The sequence below is a fragment of the Sciurus carolinensis genome, chromosome 1 (assembly GCF_902686445.1).
Source record: "Sciurus carolinensis chromosome 1, mSciCar1.2, whole genome shotgun sequence".
NCBI lineage: Eukaryota > Metazoa > Chordata > Mammalia > Rodentia > Sciuridae > Sciurus > Sciurus carolinensis.
In genome coordinates, this window is record NC_062213.1 from 18,055,494 (window position 1) to 18,073,883 (window position 18,390).

Here is an 18,390-nt window from a genome sequence, read left to right on the forward strand (position 1 = left end):
GGGGAAGAGACTGAATAAGACTCTTTTATATTTTGCTATGATAATCCAGGCAGGAGATGAGATAAAGTAAGAAAGAGATAATGGAAAAAAGAAATTCAAAAGCTATGAAGGAGAAATACCAAAGGACTTAGTGATCAAATCAATGTATTGAGCTAAAGGAGGAATTAAGAATCCAGTGGTTCTAGTTATATAAATGGCTAGTGATACTATTAAATCATGTAAGAAACACATGAGGAGGAAGAGATTTAGAAGTGTGGGAAAGAGATAAACTTGATTTTAAAAATTGACTTTGATGTGTGTGTATTTGTGTAAGCAGAGAAACAGCCTGGTAGGGAAAACACCAAAAACTATCCATGATAATTATCACTGAATAGTAAAATCATAGCAATTTTTATTTTATCGCCACACTTTTCTGTAATGTTTTCAAGTTTTCTACAGTGGGAACACTTTATTTTTATGACCAGAATCCTTCCTCCATAAAGATGGAAACAAGAATAGTCAGAAAACAAGATATCAACCTGGAAACATTCAAAATGGATTGAAACTGAAGATACAGGAACAAATTTCTTAGGGAAACAGTCAAGGCTTCCAAACACCAGTGTGAAGTCTGATATTGATGACTAATTTTCACTGAACTTTAGTAAAATGAGAAAAAGGATAATACTGTAAGTTTTTTTTATAAAGCTAATGTTAAAGTATTATTTTTAATGTCCCTTGTTTTATTAAATGAAATTATGTTTTGTCAAATGTTAACAAAATTAAAAATTGATACATTAAGTAGGTTCTTCTACTTTTTGAATTTGACCAAAAATCCAAAAAGTCTAGGACCCACTAAAAGAATCCAGGAGAGGTTATTAAGAAGCAGTCAGAAAGACAGGAGGAGAATCAATAGAGTCCACAGTGTGAAAACTAGACTCTTAAAAGTAATCCCACTGTTAAATGCTACTGAGAAGCAGGATGACAGGTAGAAGATCTAAACAATCAGGAGTAATTGACGACTTGGGAGACAGAAGTCTCTGTAGTATATGGGAGATGCAAGAGTCAGAATTCATCAATGAATGCTGTGAAGAAGAGGGTTTGGCAGAGAAGGGAAAGAATAAAGGAGGTAGTTCAGGGAGTTCAGGAGGTGGGCTTCATGGAAGGGGGACAATTCAATGAGACAAAAGAGTATAAATCTTGGAACTAGGATAAGAAAATAGTGGAATCTAAGGAAAGCAATCAGGTGAGTATAAAGTATCAATTTTTTTAGAATTTTTGTCATAGTTACATTTGTAATACAAAAACAGAAAACAGTTTAGAAGTCCAACAACAGGTAATAGAATGAGTAATTATGGTACTATAAACATCATACAGGGAATGTTACTTACCAGTCTAAAATAGACTATTTGAATTTTTAAGGATATATAAATATGATTACACAAAATAACAAAGATAAGGTTAGTTATATATTTGTTTATATATAAAGAGAATATACACAGAAAAGACTAGAAAGAACCTCATCATAAAAACACTGTATCCCTGGGCATTATTAAAGGATGACTGGTTTTTATTCTTTGTGAAGAGTGTAGAACAGTGATAGAGAACAGAGACTCTTGAGTTGTAATTCTGGCTTCGCGGCTTAAAGACTGTAGGACCTTGGTTAAGTTACTCTCTGCTTCAGTTTCCTCATCTGCAAAATGGTGATAATGAATAACAGCAACATCCATCTCAGTGGATTATGATGATTAAAATCAGGAAATATGTATAAAATCAAAGAACAGGAATACTTGTACATTGTCATTATTTTTTTTTCCCCATACCCTCTCCCTGCCCCTGGCCCCCGTTAGGTATCAGCATCCACTTATCAGAGAAAACATTCAGCCTTTGGTTTTTTGGGTTTGGTTTATTTCACTTACTATGCTTGCTTTTTGAAAGTCTATTGTAAAATAGCATTCCAAAATGACTGATATGTCTTTACTTAATGTTCTGAGAACTTCTGAGTGCAGGGATTCCCAAATGCCAGTCTAAGAACCTAACATGTCATGATCGGCTAAGTAATTATTTTATTGCACGCACCTATTCTTTGGTCTCAAGTGTCCCATTCTACCCAGTTTGGTGTATCTGGGATGGAGCTTGGGAATTTACATTTTTAAAAAGCTCGCAGGTGATTCTGATACCAGCTGGGTTTGGGAATTGCTGTCTAAGAGAATGTGCTTTATGTAGATCAAAAGAAGAAAAGGAAGAGTGCACATATGGTATGTTAACTCTTTAATTTTTTAAAAAATTTACTTTTATTGTAAACAAATGGGATACATTTTCTGTCTGTACATGGAGTAACAGCATACCATTTGCGTAATCATACATTTACATAGGGTAATGATGTTTGATTCATTCTGTTATTTTTTCCTTCCCCCCCACCCCTCCCACCCTTCTTTTCCCTCTATAATATTTTTTAAATTTATATAGCTTCCTATTATAACACCATCAACTGCTTCAATAAGAAAAAAAAAACATTTTTTTAAGAGTAAGAGGTTTATTCTACAGTACTTTACACTCTCAATTAAAAAAAAATAATAATGTGGTATAGATGGGCACAGTGACACAAAATCCCAGCAGCTCGGGATGCTAAGGCAAGAGGATTTGCAAGTTCAAGGCCAGTCTCAGCAACTTAAGAGAGGTCCTACGCAACTTAGTGAGACTCTGTCTTAAAATTTAAAAAAAAAAAAATTAAAAGGCAGGAGATGTAGATTAGTGGTAAAGCACTTTTGAATTCAATCTCCAGTAACCCCCCCAATATGTATATATGTTATATATACATATACATATTACATATACATATGAGCAATAAAATTATAATTTTTATTTTTTCCTCACACTTTTCTGTAATGTTCCAAAGTTTCTACAGTGGGCATGCTTTTTTCATATTATATACATACATATACATATACAGGTATTTATTTATATATAATATGAATAAGTATATGTAATATATATATTTTATATGGGAATATATGTATAATATATAATGTGGTATAAATTATTATATATAACATATTTATACATGTGTGTATGTGTGTGTGTGTGTGTGTGTATATAATTATTATTATTTTTTTAACCATATACCTATAGAGTCTGGAGTTTGTCTTCCAAAGAGAGGTCTGGTTTTTGTCTAGGCTCCTAGGAAATAATCTCCCACATGGTGGTCCCTCAGACCATGTAGAAATGGTTTATGTTAAGGAGATAACTCAGTGGGGCCTGGCCATGCAGAAAGACCAATCACATCATTAGAAGGTCTATCAGTCTAACCTCTTGTGAGGGCAGGAGGACTAGAAATTTATTCTACCACATGGGCAATATTTCAGTCATGCCTTTATAGTGATAAAAACTGACACCCAGCTTGGTGAACTTCCTGGGTCAGCAATATTGGTGCTGATTGCTACACTTCAGTGCTGGGAGGGAACTATCCCTGAGGACAAAGGAAGCTCCCCTTTTAGAAACTTCCCAGATTAAACCCTATGTACCTCTTCCTTTGGCTGGCTCTAATTTGTATCCTTTGGCTCTGTTAAGACTATAATCACAAATACAGTGCTTTTCTAAGTTCTGTGAGTTGTTCCAATAAATCACTGAACCTGAGGGTAGTTGGGGAACCTGAGCTGGGAAGCAGCCAGGAAGCAGCTGCTCTGAAGTCAAGATGGTCCTGGGACTGTCCCCAACCCCCACCCCATGGCTTGCCACTGTGTCTGCATTTGTATGGGTTAATGCCTTGCAGTTCTTCAGTCTATGTTTGGCTCTGATTCAAAGCTCAAAGAGGAGGACTTCTTACCTGTATCAAAGCATTTAACAGAATAATCAGCTAATGCCACAAGGAATTCAGACTTCCTATGAAGATTAAAGGCCAGAGCCGTGCAAGCTTGTGCTGTTCGCTGAATAAGATTAAACCTATGAAGAGATCACTGAGTTAGAATCAGAAATTCTACAAATAATCCACAAGTTTTATGCTGGAGAAGTCTTTAGATATGAGGAAAACGTGGCCCAGAAAAATGAGCCATTTTGGCAGACTTAAAAAAGTAGATTATGAAAGGTGTTAGTGTTGTATTAAAGAGTCTGAATTTTACTTACACAAAATGGGAAGCCACCATTAAGTTTTTAGCAAAGCAGGATCAGGATCAAGCATGTCTTTTAGGAAGATGTTCCTGGCAGCAATGGCAAATGGATGGAGAGAGGGGTAAGGAAGAAAAGGAGTTCATTAAGAAAGCTTTGAGAAAGAACTCAACCAGAGACCTGGGTACATAATGGAAAGGACAAGCAGAGAGTTCAGAAGGTAAGCACAAAGACTTGGTATGCATTAAATATGGGCAAAGGGGAGGAAATTCTCAGGTGTAAAATGAAGGTAAGAATAGGAATCTTTCATAGGGATGTTGTGATAATTAAATAAAAAGTACACGTTGTATGCTTAGTACAGCACTTGGCACATAGCTAGTTTAGTTTACAAAAAAACCTAAATTTTAGAGCTTAGGCAAAAGCTTGAGGGTAGGAAATACTGTCGCATTTTAACAGGTTGAGTTTAAGGCTCTTGTAAAATATTTAGAGTCATGTGGTCCAAATATGTGGGCCACATGGGTAATTAAAAATTTTTAAGGAGTCACATTAAAAAAGTAATAATCAGGTAAAATTGATCTTAACATGTTATTAATTCAGTTTGTGTCTAAATACTAACATTTCAGTAATTAATCAAATTTTACATTCATTCTAAGTCTTCAAAATTCAGTATTTTAGTTTTACATCTGTCCCATATCTCAATTTGGATCAGACCTCTTTCAAAGGCTCGAGAGCCACATATAGCTAGCTAGTAGTTATTGATGAGCTTAATAGATTTCTAATAGATCTGAGTCAACAGTGTTTACATGGCAATTGAAGTCTGAGGCTTGGTGGTGACCAGATTACCAAAGACAGCACATGGAATATGGAAGGAAGGAAGCCACGGACAGATGCCTGGGTAGTATAGTACAGGGGTAGACACTGGGGGAAGAGACGACAAAACAAGGGATAAAATGATCAGATAGGCAGAAAAATCAGCAGAGCTGCATCCTGAAGTCAAAGGAAAAAAAATTTCAGGGAGAGGGTAAGACATGAGTATTTAGTCCTTTGGTAGAATGAGACATGAAAAGAGACCCTTGGATTGGGCAATTAGGAAGACTCTGAGCGGACCCCATGGGTTTCATAATAATGTCTGATTTCAAGTCTTGGCTCTATCACTTAACTGCTCAGTTTGCTTCAGTGTTCACAGTGGAGAGTGGCAGATATGCCACTCCAAAATGTGCTGCTTTGGCATAAGAATTAGTTTGAGATGAAAAGTTAAGTAGCAGATACAAGAAAATTTCTCTGCCCTCCCTCTATTGACTAAAAGTCTACATAAATTTGCATAAATTTATTAGGGTGCCAGTCCTCCCCTTGCTAGGGAGGAAGAAACCAGTAAGACCAAGGCTAATTACCAGAGAGAGTTAAAAACTCATCATCCTGAAAATGGTATCTGAGGAATCTACATAACAAACGACTTGGTCATTAGGTTCCCACATATCTGCCTTCCCACAATTCACTGCCCTTAGAGAATCAAGGTCTTTTCTTTTGTATTGTCACATCTCTAAATATTTATTCTTCATTGTTACAAGATGTCATATAAACTAGCTTTAAAGCCACTCATTTCTGAGTACTCCCAAGTGATACACTGAAACACATTAATAACTTGTTCATTTTCCCCTTGCTTATTTGTCTTTTGCTATAGGAGACCCAGTTACACACTTAGGAGGGTAAAGGAAAATTATTTTTTTTCTTATACAACAGAAAGCAAAAAGGGACAATGGACAAAATAAGAGAGGAACACTCTTGGGTCAAAGTTCCAGGAGAGTCTGTGTAAGATAGGGATTAGCACTGGAAGAAATTTTGAACGAGGCAACAAAGAGATATGCACAGATGAATTTACAGACGTTTTTGAGGCTGCAATGGGGGAGAAGTAAGGTAAGCTTGAAGGCACCTACATTCTCATAATTAGGAGGAAAGGTGGTGTCCAACAGAAGGAGGCAAAGAAATTGGTCAAAATTTGGCAATACTCAGTGGAGAATGGGAAAAATAAATAAGCAAATGAAGTGCTGAGAATCACTGAAGTTGAAATTTATTATTATCATTCAACAACTAGTTTTGTTTTATTCAGCAGCAGGAGCAAAGAAGAGATAACTGTATTGACTTTAGACTGGGAATTGGCAGTGCAGGTTAGGCAAGAATCAAGGGTGGGAAAATTGGAATTATTACATTTTTTTAAAGAACAAAAATATGATTAACAGATTTCTACCTAATAAACCACAGGAAAAAAAAATCATATATGACCTCTTTTTTTCCTGAACTATTTGAGAATAAGTTGCCAAGATCATGTTTCCTACGAAAAAGAAAATTCTACATAACCACAATACAACCATCAAAATATTACACTTACATATTTCCACCATCTGATCCTCAGACCCCACCCAAATTTTGCCAGTTGTCCCACAATGTTCTTTATAGTAAAATCATCAGTCCAGATTAATGACTGTCATGTCTATTCAGTCCATCTGGGGATTCTTCACAAGTGCATGACTATGACACTTGTGAAGGTTACAGGACAGTTTTGCTGTTGAATGTCTGTAATTTAGTATGATGATTTCATCAATTAGATCAGTTTATCTTTTGACAGGACTATCAAAGAAATGATGTGTTCTTTTTACTACATCTTATCAGGTGGCACACAAATTTTGACTCATGTCCCTATTGGTTATCTTAAGTTTCATCATTTGTTGTTTTCCTTCAGGGATTAAACCCAAGGGTAATCTAACACTGAGCTACATCCCTTGCCATTTTTATTTTGAGACAGGGTCTCACTAAGTTGCTGAGGCTGGCCTTGAACTTGTGATCCTCCTCCTTCAGCCTCCTGAGTTGTTGATATTTCAGCTATGGGCCACTGTGTCTGGCAACTTCAATTGTTTGATTAAGGTAGTATCTGCTATACCTCCTTATTGTAAAATTACTATTTTTTCTTCGTAATTAATAATAATTGGGGGGGAGGTACTTTATGACTATGTAATATCTAATTCTTCATTAAACTGTTGACTACATCAGGAATTTGTGGATTTTTATCTTTATTATGAATTATAATCAATTATTAACATAATTTATTCATTTTATCTTTTTTTACTATTATTTTGATGATCAAATTATGTCCAATTTGAATGTTATCTATCCTTTCCAGAGGGAGCTCCTTCAAGCTGGCATCTATGTCCTTCTGACACATTCCCATCATTCTTTGAAATATTTCTTCTTTCTGGCAATGAATGTTATAGGCTCATCCTGTACTATATCCCTGCCCTGCCCCTGTTCTGAAACTGTACATTTCTTCAAGGCTCTGATTCCTTTTAATAAAGAATGGTGTTTAGAAAACAAGAAATAGGTCAGGTGCAGTGTAATCCCAGTGATTTGGGAGGCTGAGGCAGGAGGATCACAAGTTTGAGGCCAGTCTAGGCAACTCAGGGAGGCCCTAAGCAACACAGTGAGACCCTGTCTCAAAATAAAAAATAAAAAGGGCTGTGGATGTGGTTCAGTGGTAAAGTGCCTCTGGGTTCAATCCCTGGTACCAGAAAAAAATAAAATAAAATAAAATAAAAAAACAAGAAATAGGCACAAGTTACGTACATTGCTATCAGTGTGTTGTTGTTCACAGGACCTCAGATTGGACAAAGTTCGGGAATATGTGTACATAAAATTCTCTCATGCTCACACACATCTCTACTTATTTCTATCACATACATACAAATACATAGCTATATCTATCTCTCTATATTTATATATTCAAACCAGGAGTTCACACTGATGTATCCAACTCCAATCTCATACCACAAGGTTCATCCTAGTTTTCTCCCTTTCCATATTTATAAGTCCCTCTTCCAATAGAGAGAAAGCTGGCTGTCATGTCCCCAATATATTTACATACTGATCAAATTCCTACATATTCAACTAACTTGCTATCACTGTCACCCCACACACAGACTGCCTCTGATTCTGACTGTAGCTCTCCACCACCTACCCCAGCATGGAAACCCACCTTGATCAATTATACCTGCTTCGGGACTAAACTGTTCTACAAGAGAAGATAAAATGAAGAAGAAAAAGAGTGCAGATTTTTAATGCTTTAAAATTCTCAGATCTAGTTCATAATAATAATAATGTACAAAGGAAGTCATGTTCTTTCTAAATTGCCTACCAAAGTACCAGAAATTAACTGAAAAACAAATTGGCAATAATGAAATTTTAAATTTAAGAAAGAAAAAGTTACTAGAGATACTATTAAAACCAAAGCTGTAATTTTCTAAAAAAAATGAATGGTATCTATCCTTTCCTACTTTCTCTTCTCAATACTTACAAGTAAGGTACCTAAAATGTAGTAGAATAAAGCTTTCTGAACCAATAATGAATGGAAGTTACTAAAATAGTGAGTGAATAACTTGTTAAATAAGGTAAATGTCAAAAGAATTTGATTACCTGTTTCCATGCAAGTCAAAAACATAGATATTTCCTTGATGGTCCCCAGCAATCAAGCAATCACCTGAGCCGTCAAAAGCCACATTCAAAAATCTTAAAACTTTTGGATGATAATCAGAAGTGTTATGAATGATGTTGACTATAATTCTGTCAAAACAAAATTAAACAAAATATTAAATTCTACATCAAGGGGCTGGGGCTATGGTTCAGTGGTAGAGCACTTGCCTAGCATGTGTGAGGCCCTGGGTTCAATTCTCAGCACCATATGTAAGTAAATAAATAAAGGTCCATCGACAACTAAAAACTTAAATAAATAAATTCTACATCAAGTACTATCTGATATATGAAAACAGTTTTTATAGTGTATTTTACTAATTTTGAAGGTTTTTTGCCAACCTATTCTTCTGTCTCCTGTTGCTGTTCTTTCTCTCCCCTAGAACCATTTTACAAGATTTTTTTTTTTTTTTTTTTTTGGTACCAGGGATTGACCCCAGAGTTGCTTAACCACTAAGTTACGTCCCTAGCCCTTTTTATTTTGAGATGGGATCTCACTGAGTTACTTAGGGTCTTGCTGAGACGCTTAGGTTGACTTTGAACTTGTAATCCTTCTGCTTCAGCCTCCCAAATTGCTGGGATTATACGTGTGCGCCACCTGGCTTCTTACAAGGATTTCTGAAAACAGTCCAGAAAATTATTCATTATCAAAGTAGCTACTATTTATTTATTCATCAAACACTTTAAAACTTACTATATAGACATTGAATAAGCCAGGAATTAAGAATTTTTTGCTAGATATGACCCTTGTTACATGGAACTCAGTTTAGCAGTTAAGACAGGCATTAAAACAATACATATAAACAGTATTTATAACTTATGATTATATGACAACAGGATATAATATTTTTGGCTTTGTAATAGCAAATGGTCCAAAGTGAATTATGTGTACATGAGTTCTATTTTCACTTCCAAAGATCTACCATAATACCTTAACAGGTGTGTTCTATAAGGATAGGAATCACTGTATGTTCATTACTCTGTCCCAGCACCCGGCCCTGAGTACACAACAGGCACCCAATATGTCTGCTAAGGCAACTGGGGGCATAGCTCAGTGGCACTGAGTGGGGGTTTGGGGAGAATGACTGCTAAATGAATGAAGCCTTAAGTCAATCTTTCATTTTCTTAAAATATTATTTTAGTTGTTGATGGACATTTATTTTTATTTATATGTGGTGCTGAGAATCAAACCCAGTGGCTCAGACATGATAGGTGAGTGCTCTATCACTAAGCCACAACCCCAGCCCTTCAGTCATTCTTTTAAAACCCACATTAATCACACTTCTAACCCAAAGATTAAGTTTATTTTTAATAGTATCCTATAGAAATATACAAAATGCTTAAAATGTTATATGGAAAACATTCTAACCTTAGATTTTAAACAGCTGATATGTACATACATGTAAACACACATGCACAATTAAAAGAAAAAAATGGAATAAAAGAAAAAGAAAACCCTTTACATAGGGAAAAAGGATGAACACACCAACTTCCAACTAATAGAAGTCATCTGCAGGTTATAGGAACATAAGTGATTTCCCCCTTCTTTTTACTTTTCTACATTTTATACATATTGGTTAGTGATCACATGCTACTTTCATGGACAAACTTTATTAAGAATGTACAGCCATATTTGTCTAGAGTTACTATTTTTTGAGATGAGTATCCTATGTAATATACCTGCTAAAAGAAAACCATTTATAAAACTTCTATCATTAAATAACTCAAGACAATATATGTGTGCAAATTCTGGTCTTGAAGAACAGAACAATGTCATTCTTTATTGCGACAATAATTTTTAATCATGTAATTTTATCTTAATTGATTATTATGAATTTTTGAATTTTAAAAGAAAAAATTTTTAGATGTTGCTAGACCTTTATTTTATTCATTTATTTATATGTGGTGCTGAGAATCAAACCCAGTGCTTCACACATGCTAGGCAAGTGCTCTACCACTGAGACACAATCCCAGTCCTGAATTTTTGAATTTTAATTAGAAATATCTATCTCCATTAAAACCTCATTAAAGCACACTAAATTGAATTATGTGGATTAAACATTTTCTTCATGTTTATTTAAATAAACAGCTCTTAAGACACATTAGAGACAACAGAATTTTTTTTTTTTTTTGGACTAGCTATGAACCAAAAAAAATGACTTTCATAATCTTGAACCTTTACTTAGTTATGGATTATATCCCATTTGAAATCACGGTAATCTTTACAGAAAAAAAAAAAACAACAATCTTTTGAACACAACTTTAAATGAGCTGAAGACTAGCCTATTTTGGAGCCATTCTAAAATGGAGTAAGGTGGGAGGCAGAGCCTTATCTCAGGTAAGGAGGGGCGCTTCACAAATAACACAATACAACATTACACCTGAAACATGAATCAAAGACAGGCTAAAAGAGAGTTTAACTTTTGTTTTGTGGAAAAAGTGAAAGAATGCTTCCATGTTTTACAATGTCACCTTTAAACAGATCAGGCTCTCCTTATTACTTTCTAAAAAATATTTAAATTCCTGTTTCAGTGTGAAGAGCAACATAAAGTTGTACATAAAACTTATTGACAACAGATTACTTTATCCAGCTATAAAACATCAAATGACATGAAGAAATACCAAACAACTTTGTTATTTCTATACAAATCTGAGACTTTTGCTGCAGATAATTTTAGTTTGGAGAACACCAACTTTGCAAAGTGCCAAGCTTTACATTTAACTAAGTTTAACATCTAAAGTACAATTTAGGCAAACTAAAGGGAAGTTGCATTTCTTGTCACTCCATAACTCAGAATTCAAAACGAGGAAATTCTGTTTCTCTGTGAGGCAGTCGTTGCTGCCCACCAATCCCCTGCCACCGTGATCACCCTTGTCTGCCAGCATATCACTTGCTTTTTGAGTAAGGATCACTCACTGACTGCTGCCTATCATCCGCCATTTGCCCGTTTGCCTGCCTCTTGCCTGCCCATAGCCTGTCTTTCACCTACTCATTACCCACCACCTGAGGTCCACCAACTGACCTGAGACTGCCTGTAGACTGCCAGTGGATTGCCTGCTGCCTGCTATTGCCTGGAAGTCCATTGTGACAGTACCTGCAGGTTTGGTTATATGTGACTGCTGCCATTTTGGGACAACGGTCAGGACCTGCAAGGTTTGCTACCGTGGCCATGCCATCTTCGGGCATGGCCACCTCAGTCTGGGGACTCAGGCCTGGGCCTGGAGATACATTGGGGTACCTGCAGGTCTAGTTGCACCTGAGGTCTTGATGTGGTAGTGGCTGCCATCTGGCTGCCTATTTGCAGGATAGCTCCTTTGTGTGAATGCATGCCTGGTGGTCTCTGCAAATTGAAAGGGCATTGAGATTTGGGACTGCAGCAAGGCATGGTCTGGGAAAGCTGAGGCTCAGGTTCATCAGATTGCAGCTGAGTTTGCATGGGACAGTCTGGGTCTGGCAAGTCTATGGAAAGCCAGAGATTAGAGGGCAGTTCCCCGGGGAAGAGCACAGGTTGAAGAAACTGCAGAAAACTGGGCTCTCTCTAGCTCTGAGTCCTCAGGTGTGCAGGGATGGAAGGGGCCAGCAACAACGGGTGGGAAGACTGTAAGAGGGTGTGAAGCATCTTGCTATTGGCTCACACACTGATCCAGTCTGGCACCCACTGGACTGGAACTAACATCAAACATTAGACAACCCCACCTATCAGTGGAGAAGGGAAGCTGAGAAAATTTCTGAAAGTCAACAGAAGCAATCATTCAATTTTCCATTGAGACTTACCTCCTTTTTTTTTTTTTTTCCTTTTTTTGCCCTCTGTCTCAGACCTCTACTGTCTTTGAATCCAACTATTTATCATGTTTCAGTTTATAGAGGAATGGGATGTCTGAATAGTATGTGACAGTTTTGCTGTATATTCCCATATTTTTACTTTTTAAAAAAAATCTGCATGTATTTTTTTCTCTTACCTGTCTCCCTAGATTCTCTTTCTCACTTCTCTCATACTAACAGCCAACCTCTATTAATTCCTTCCTTGCTCTTAATATAAACTTTTACATCTTATCTTCTCTCCCTCTCCCTCATAAACATCACATCTTATGCTACTTCTGTTCCCTCATTGTCCATCATTTGAAATCGTAAACCCTTTTAGCAAACTTACTGTTCATATTGTAGACAATAATTGCACACTTTATTTCTGTCTATTGTGACAAAACTGTAAATGCCTTAATAGGAGTCATTTGGTTTAAGGTGGTATACTCTTTGCATTAGGTGCTGTTAATACTGGTCTTCCCCTTAAAGGTGAGGTACTGGAAGTCTTTAGGGACCCTAAAAGATTACAAGGTAGAATCTGTACTGCCTCAGCTCCTTACTGCTAGATAAGAAGACATACAAACAACATGAAAAACCAAGGGAACAAAGTGCCTCAAACAAACCAAGATGTTCCAACAATAGAATCCATAGACAACACAGTAGAAGAAATGTCAGAGATGGAGTTTAGAAAATACATAGTTAGATTGATTCTTGAGGGCTGGAGCTATACCTCAGTGGCAGAGCACTTGCCTAGCATATGTGAGGCACTGGGTTCAATTTTCAGCACCACATAAAAATAAATAAATAAAATAAAGGTGTTATGGTATAATTAAAAATATTTTTTTAAATTAATCTTTGAAATAAAGGATGCTATGGAGAGAAAATACAGGAAGTGAAAGATGACTTGAATAAAGAGGCAGAGATTATAAAAAGGAATCAAGCAGAAATCCTGGAAATGAAAATAATAAATCAAATTAAAAATTCAGTGGAAAGTATCACCAACAGACTAGACCACTTGGAAGACAGAACCTCAGACAATGAAGACAAAATATATACTCTTGAAAATAAAGTTGACTGCACAGAGAAGAAGGTAAGAAACCATGAACAGAACTTCCAAGAAATATGGGATAGCACGAAAAGATCAAATTTAAGAGTTGTCGAAATTGAAGAAGGCATGGAGATACAAACCAAAGGAATGCACAATCTTTTTAATAACATAATATCAGAAAACTTCCCAAATCTAAAGAATGAATGACTGAGCCCAGTCTCCAGGATCCCTCAGCGCGACCAATCACTCCCTGCCTTCGGGGCCCTCACATCGACTGACTGACTGATCCCCGCCACCAGGAACCCAGACCAACTGACTGCACCCTAACACCAGGACCCCCAGACCAACTGATTGCACCCCACCTCCAGGATCCCGCAACCACACCAAACACACCCCACCTCCAGGACCTCCAACTGACCACGCCCACACCCCTAGCTGCAGCTCCCCATTTGCCAACACATTTGGAAGCCAAAGCAGTCATCTTGGATAATCTTTAGGTGGGGCAAATCCCATTCTGAGACACCTGCTGGAGACTGGGAAGCTCATTATAAGGTATCTCTCATACATCAGGCTACTGAAGACTGGGATGTTTGATTACTATATGACTGTTATAGTGTAGATTTTCTTTTTTCTCCTTATTGAAAAATTTTAAGTTTTAATTTCTTTGCTTTTCTCGCTCTTTTCCTTTTGTTTACCTGTTCCCTCAGAGTCTCTTTCTCCCTTTTCACATGCTAACAACCAACTTCTTTTGATTACACTCTCACGCTTTCTATTATCTAGGACTTCTATATATTCTTTTCTTATCCCATTAACAGCTACATCCTACACCCCACCACATCCTCTTTGTCCTCCATTAGGAACTGCAGGCCTTATTGCAAATCTATTTGTTATACTGAAGATAATAATTGATCTCATTCTGTTTATTATGACAATATTGTTAATGTCCTCATGGGGCTATTTGGTCTAGGGTTGCATACTGTCTGAACTGGGCACTGCTAATATTGATCTCCCCCCCTTTTTTTTATTTATTTATTTTTTTTAATTGTATACAAATGGGATACATGTTGTTTCTCTATTTGTACATAGAGTCAAGGCATACCATTTGTGTAATCATACGATTACATAGGGCAATGATGTTTGATCTCCCCCTTAAAGAAAGGTTTTAGAAACCTATAGGGTCACTATAAGCCAATAGGGGGGACACTGCAATACCCCAGATCTGCACTTCTAGAGGGGAAGATACATGAACAACATGAAAAAACAATGGAAGAAAATGATCCAAACAAACCTAGATTCTATATTAATAGAATCCAGTGACAATATGGTAGAAGAAATGTCAGAAAAGGAGTTCAGAATATACACAATTAAAATGATCTGTGAAGCAAAGGATGAGATAAGAGAGCAAATGCAGGCAATGAATGATCATACCAATAAGCAGTTGAAAGAGCAACTGCAGGAAGCAAAAGATCATTTCAACAGAGATAGAGATTCTAAAAAAAAAAATCCAAAACACGGAAATCCTTGAAATGAAGGAAACAATAAACCAAATAAAAAACTCAATGGAAAGCATCACCAACAGACTAGACCACTTGGAAGACAGAACCTCAGACAACAAAGACAAAATATTTAATCTTGAAAATAAAGTTGCTCAAACAGAGAAGATGGTAAGAAATCATGAACAGAACCTCCAAGAATTAAGGAACACCATGAAAAGACCAAATTTAAGAATTATTGTGATTGAGGAAGGCACAGAGATACAAACCAAAAGAATGAACAACCCATTCAATGAAATAATAGCAGAAATTTTCCCAAACCTGAAGAATGAAATGGAAAATCAAATACAAGAGGCCTACAGAACACTGAATGCACAAAATCACAACAGATCCACACCAAGGCACATTATAATGAAAATGCCTAACATACAAAATAAAGATAGGATTCTGAAGGCTGTGAGAGAAAAGCATTGGATTACATATAGCGGGAAACCAATACGGATATCAGTAGATTTCTCAGCCCAGACTCTAAAAGCTAGAAGAACCTGGAACAACATATTTCAAGCTCTGAAAGAACACGGTTGCCAATCAAGAAACCTATACCCAGCAAAACTAAATTTCAGATATGAAGATGAAATAAAATCCTTCCATGACAAACAAAAGTTAAAAGAATTTACAAATAGCCTGTGCTACAGAATATTCTCAACAAAATATTCCATGAGGAGGAAATGAAAAACAACAGTAGGTCAGTAAAGGGAGGAACTCCTTAAAGGAAAAACCATTCAAAGGAGAAACCAAGTCAAGTTAAAAACCAAAAATAAGCCCAAATGACTGGGAATACAAATCATATCTCTGAACGTTAATGGCCTAAACTCATCAATCAAAAGACATAGACAGGCAGAATGGATTAAAAAGCTGCCTACAAGAGACTCATCTCATAGAAAAAGACATCCACAGACTAAAGGTGAAAGATGGGAAAAAACCTACCACACACATGGACTCAGTAAAAAAGCGGGGGTTTCCATCCTTATTTCAGATAAAGTGGACTTCAAGCCAAAGTTAGTCAGAAGGAATAAAGAAGGACATTTCATACTGCCTAAGGGAACCATAAATCAGGAAGACATAACAATCGTAAATATTTATGCCCAAACAATAGTGCATCCATGTACATCAAACAAATCCTTCTCAATTCCAGGAATCAAATAGACCACAACACAATAATTCTGGGTGACTTTAACATACCGCTGTCACCACTAGATAGATCTTCCAAACAAAAACTAAACAAAGAAACCACAGAACTCAATAACACAATCAATAACCTAGGCTTAACAGACATATATAGAATATTCTATCCATCAACAAGCAAATACACTTTCTTCTCAGCAAAACAAGGAACCTTCTCGAAAATAGACCATATGTTATGCCACAAAGCAGCCCTTAGGAAATGCAAAAAAAATAGATACTGCCTTATGTTCTATCAGATCATAATGGAATGAAATTAGAAATCAATGACAAAATAAAAAACAGAAATTATTCCAACACCTGGAGACTAAATAATATGCTATTGAATGAAGCATGGATAACAGAAAACATCAGGGAGGAGATAAGAAAAACTCTTAGGGTCAATGAGAACAACAATACAACATTTCAAAATTTCTGGGACACTATTAAAGCTCTACTAAGAGGAAAATTCATTGCATGGAGTGCATTCAAGAAAAGAATAAAAAGTCAACAACTAAATGAACTAACATTAAGGTTCAAAGTCCTCGAAAAAGTAGAACAGAATAACAGCAAAAGTAGTAGAAGATAGGAAATAATTAAAATCAGAGCTGAAATCAATGAAATTGAAACAAAAGAAACAATTCAAAAAATTGACAAAAAGTTAGTTCTTTGAAAAAGTAAACAAAATTGATAAACCCTTAGCCACATAACAAAGAGGAGAGAGAAAACTTAAATTACTAAAATTCATGATGAAAATGGAAATATCACTACAGACACCACCGGAATACATAACATAATGAGAAGCTACTTTGGAAATCTTTATTCAACAAAATAGAAAATACCAAAGACATTGACAAATTTCTAGAGACATATGCTCCTCCCAAGCTGAACCAGGAGGACATACACAATTTGAACAGATCAATATCAAGCAATGAAATAGAAGAAGCCATTAAAAATCTACCATCCAAGAAAAGCCCAGGACCAGATGTATTCTCAGCAGAGTTCTACAAGACCTTCAAAGAACTCATTCCAATACTTCTCCAAGTATTCCAGGAAATAGAAAAGCAGGGAACCCTACCAAACTCATTCTATGAAGCTAATATCACCCTCATACCCAAACCAGGCAAAAACACATCAAGGAAAGAAAAGTTTAGACCAATATCCTCGATGAATATAGATGCAAAGATCTTTAACAAAATACTGGCAAACCGTATCCAAAAACATATTAAGAAAATTGTGCACCACGATCAAGTGGGGTTCATCCCTGGAATGCAACGTCGGTTCAACATCCATTAATCAGTAAACATAATCCATCATGTCAATAGACTTAAGGATAAGAATCATATGGTTATTTCAATTGACAAAGAAAAAAGCGTTCAACAAAATACAACACCCCTTCGTGCTCAAAACACTAGAAAAAATAGGGATAGTAGGAACATACCTGAACATTATAAAGGTTATTTATGCTAAGCCCATGGCCAACATCATTCTTAATGGAGAAAAACTGAAAGCATTCCTTTTAAAAATGGGAACAAGACAGGGACGCCCTCTTTCACCACTTCTGTTCAACATCATACTTGAAATACTAGCCAGAGCAATTAGACAGACTAAAGAAATTAAAGGGATAGGAATAGGAAAAGAGGAACTTGAGCTGTCACTATTTGCTGATGACATGATTCTCTATTTAGAGGATCCAAAAAACTCCTCCAGAAAACTAGACCTCATAAATGAATTCAGCAAAATAGCAGGTTATAAAACCAACACGCATAAATCTAAAGCATTTTTATACATAAGTGATGAAATATCTGAAAGGGAAATGAGGAAAACAACTCCATTTGCAATAGCCTCAAAAAAAATAAAATAAAATAAAATAAAATAAAATAAAATACTTGGGAATCAATCTAACCAAAGAGGTAAAATATCTCTACAATGAAAACTACAAAACATTGAAGAAAGAAATTAAGGAAGACCTTAGAAGATGGAAAGATCTCCCATGTTCTTGGATAGGCAGAATCAATATTTTCAAAACGGCCATACTTCCAAAGCGCTATACAGATTTAATGAAATTCCAATTAAAATCCCTAAGACATTGCTCATAGAAACAGAAAAAGCAATCATGAAATTCATCTGGAAAAACAAAAGACCCAGAATAGTCAAAGCAATCCTGGGCAGGAAGAGTGATGCAGGAGGTATCACAATACCAGACCTTAAACTCTACTACAGGGCAACAG

General features: G+C 36.1%; 1 protein-coding gene across 2 annotated transcripts in view; it reads right to left on the reverse strand.

Moving 5' to 3' along the window:
* Window positions 1–18,390, reverse strand: part of Tbc1d31 (TBC1 domain family member 31) — an 89,357-nt gene that overhangs the window by 63,241 nt on the left and 7,726 nt on the right. For both annotated transcript variants that reach the window (XM_047521943.1, XM_047521935.1), the window contains exons 2-3: window positions 8,542–8,688; window positions 3,803–3,918 (exon numbers count right to left, since the gene is read on the reverse strand). In XM_047521943.1, the coding sequence (XP_047377899.1) occupies window positions 3,803–3,918; window positions 8,542–8,688 (263 nt within the window). The remainder of the gene's footprint in view (window positions 1–3,802; window positions 3,919–8,541; window positions 8,689–18,390) is intronic.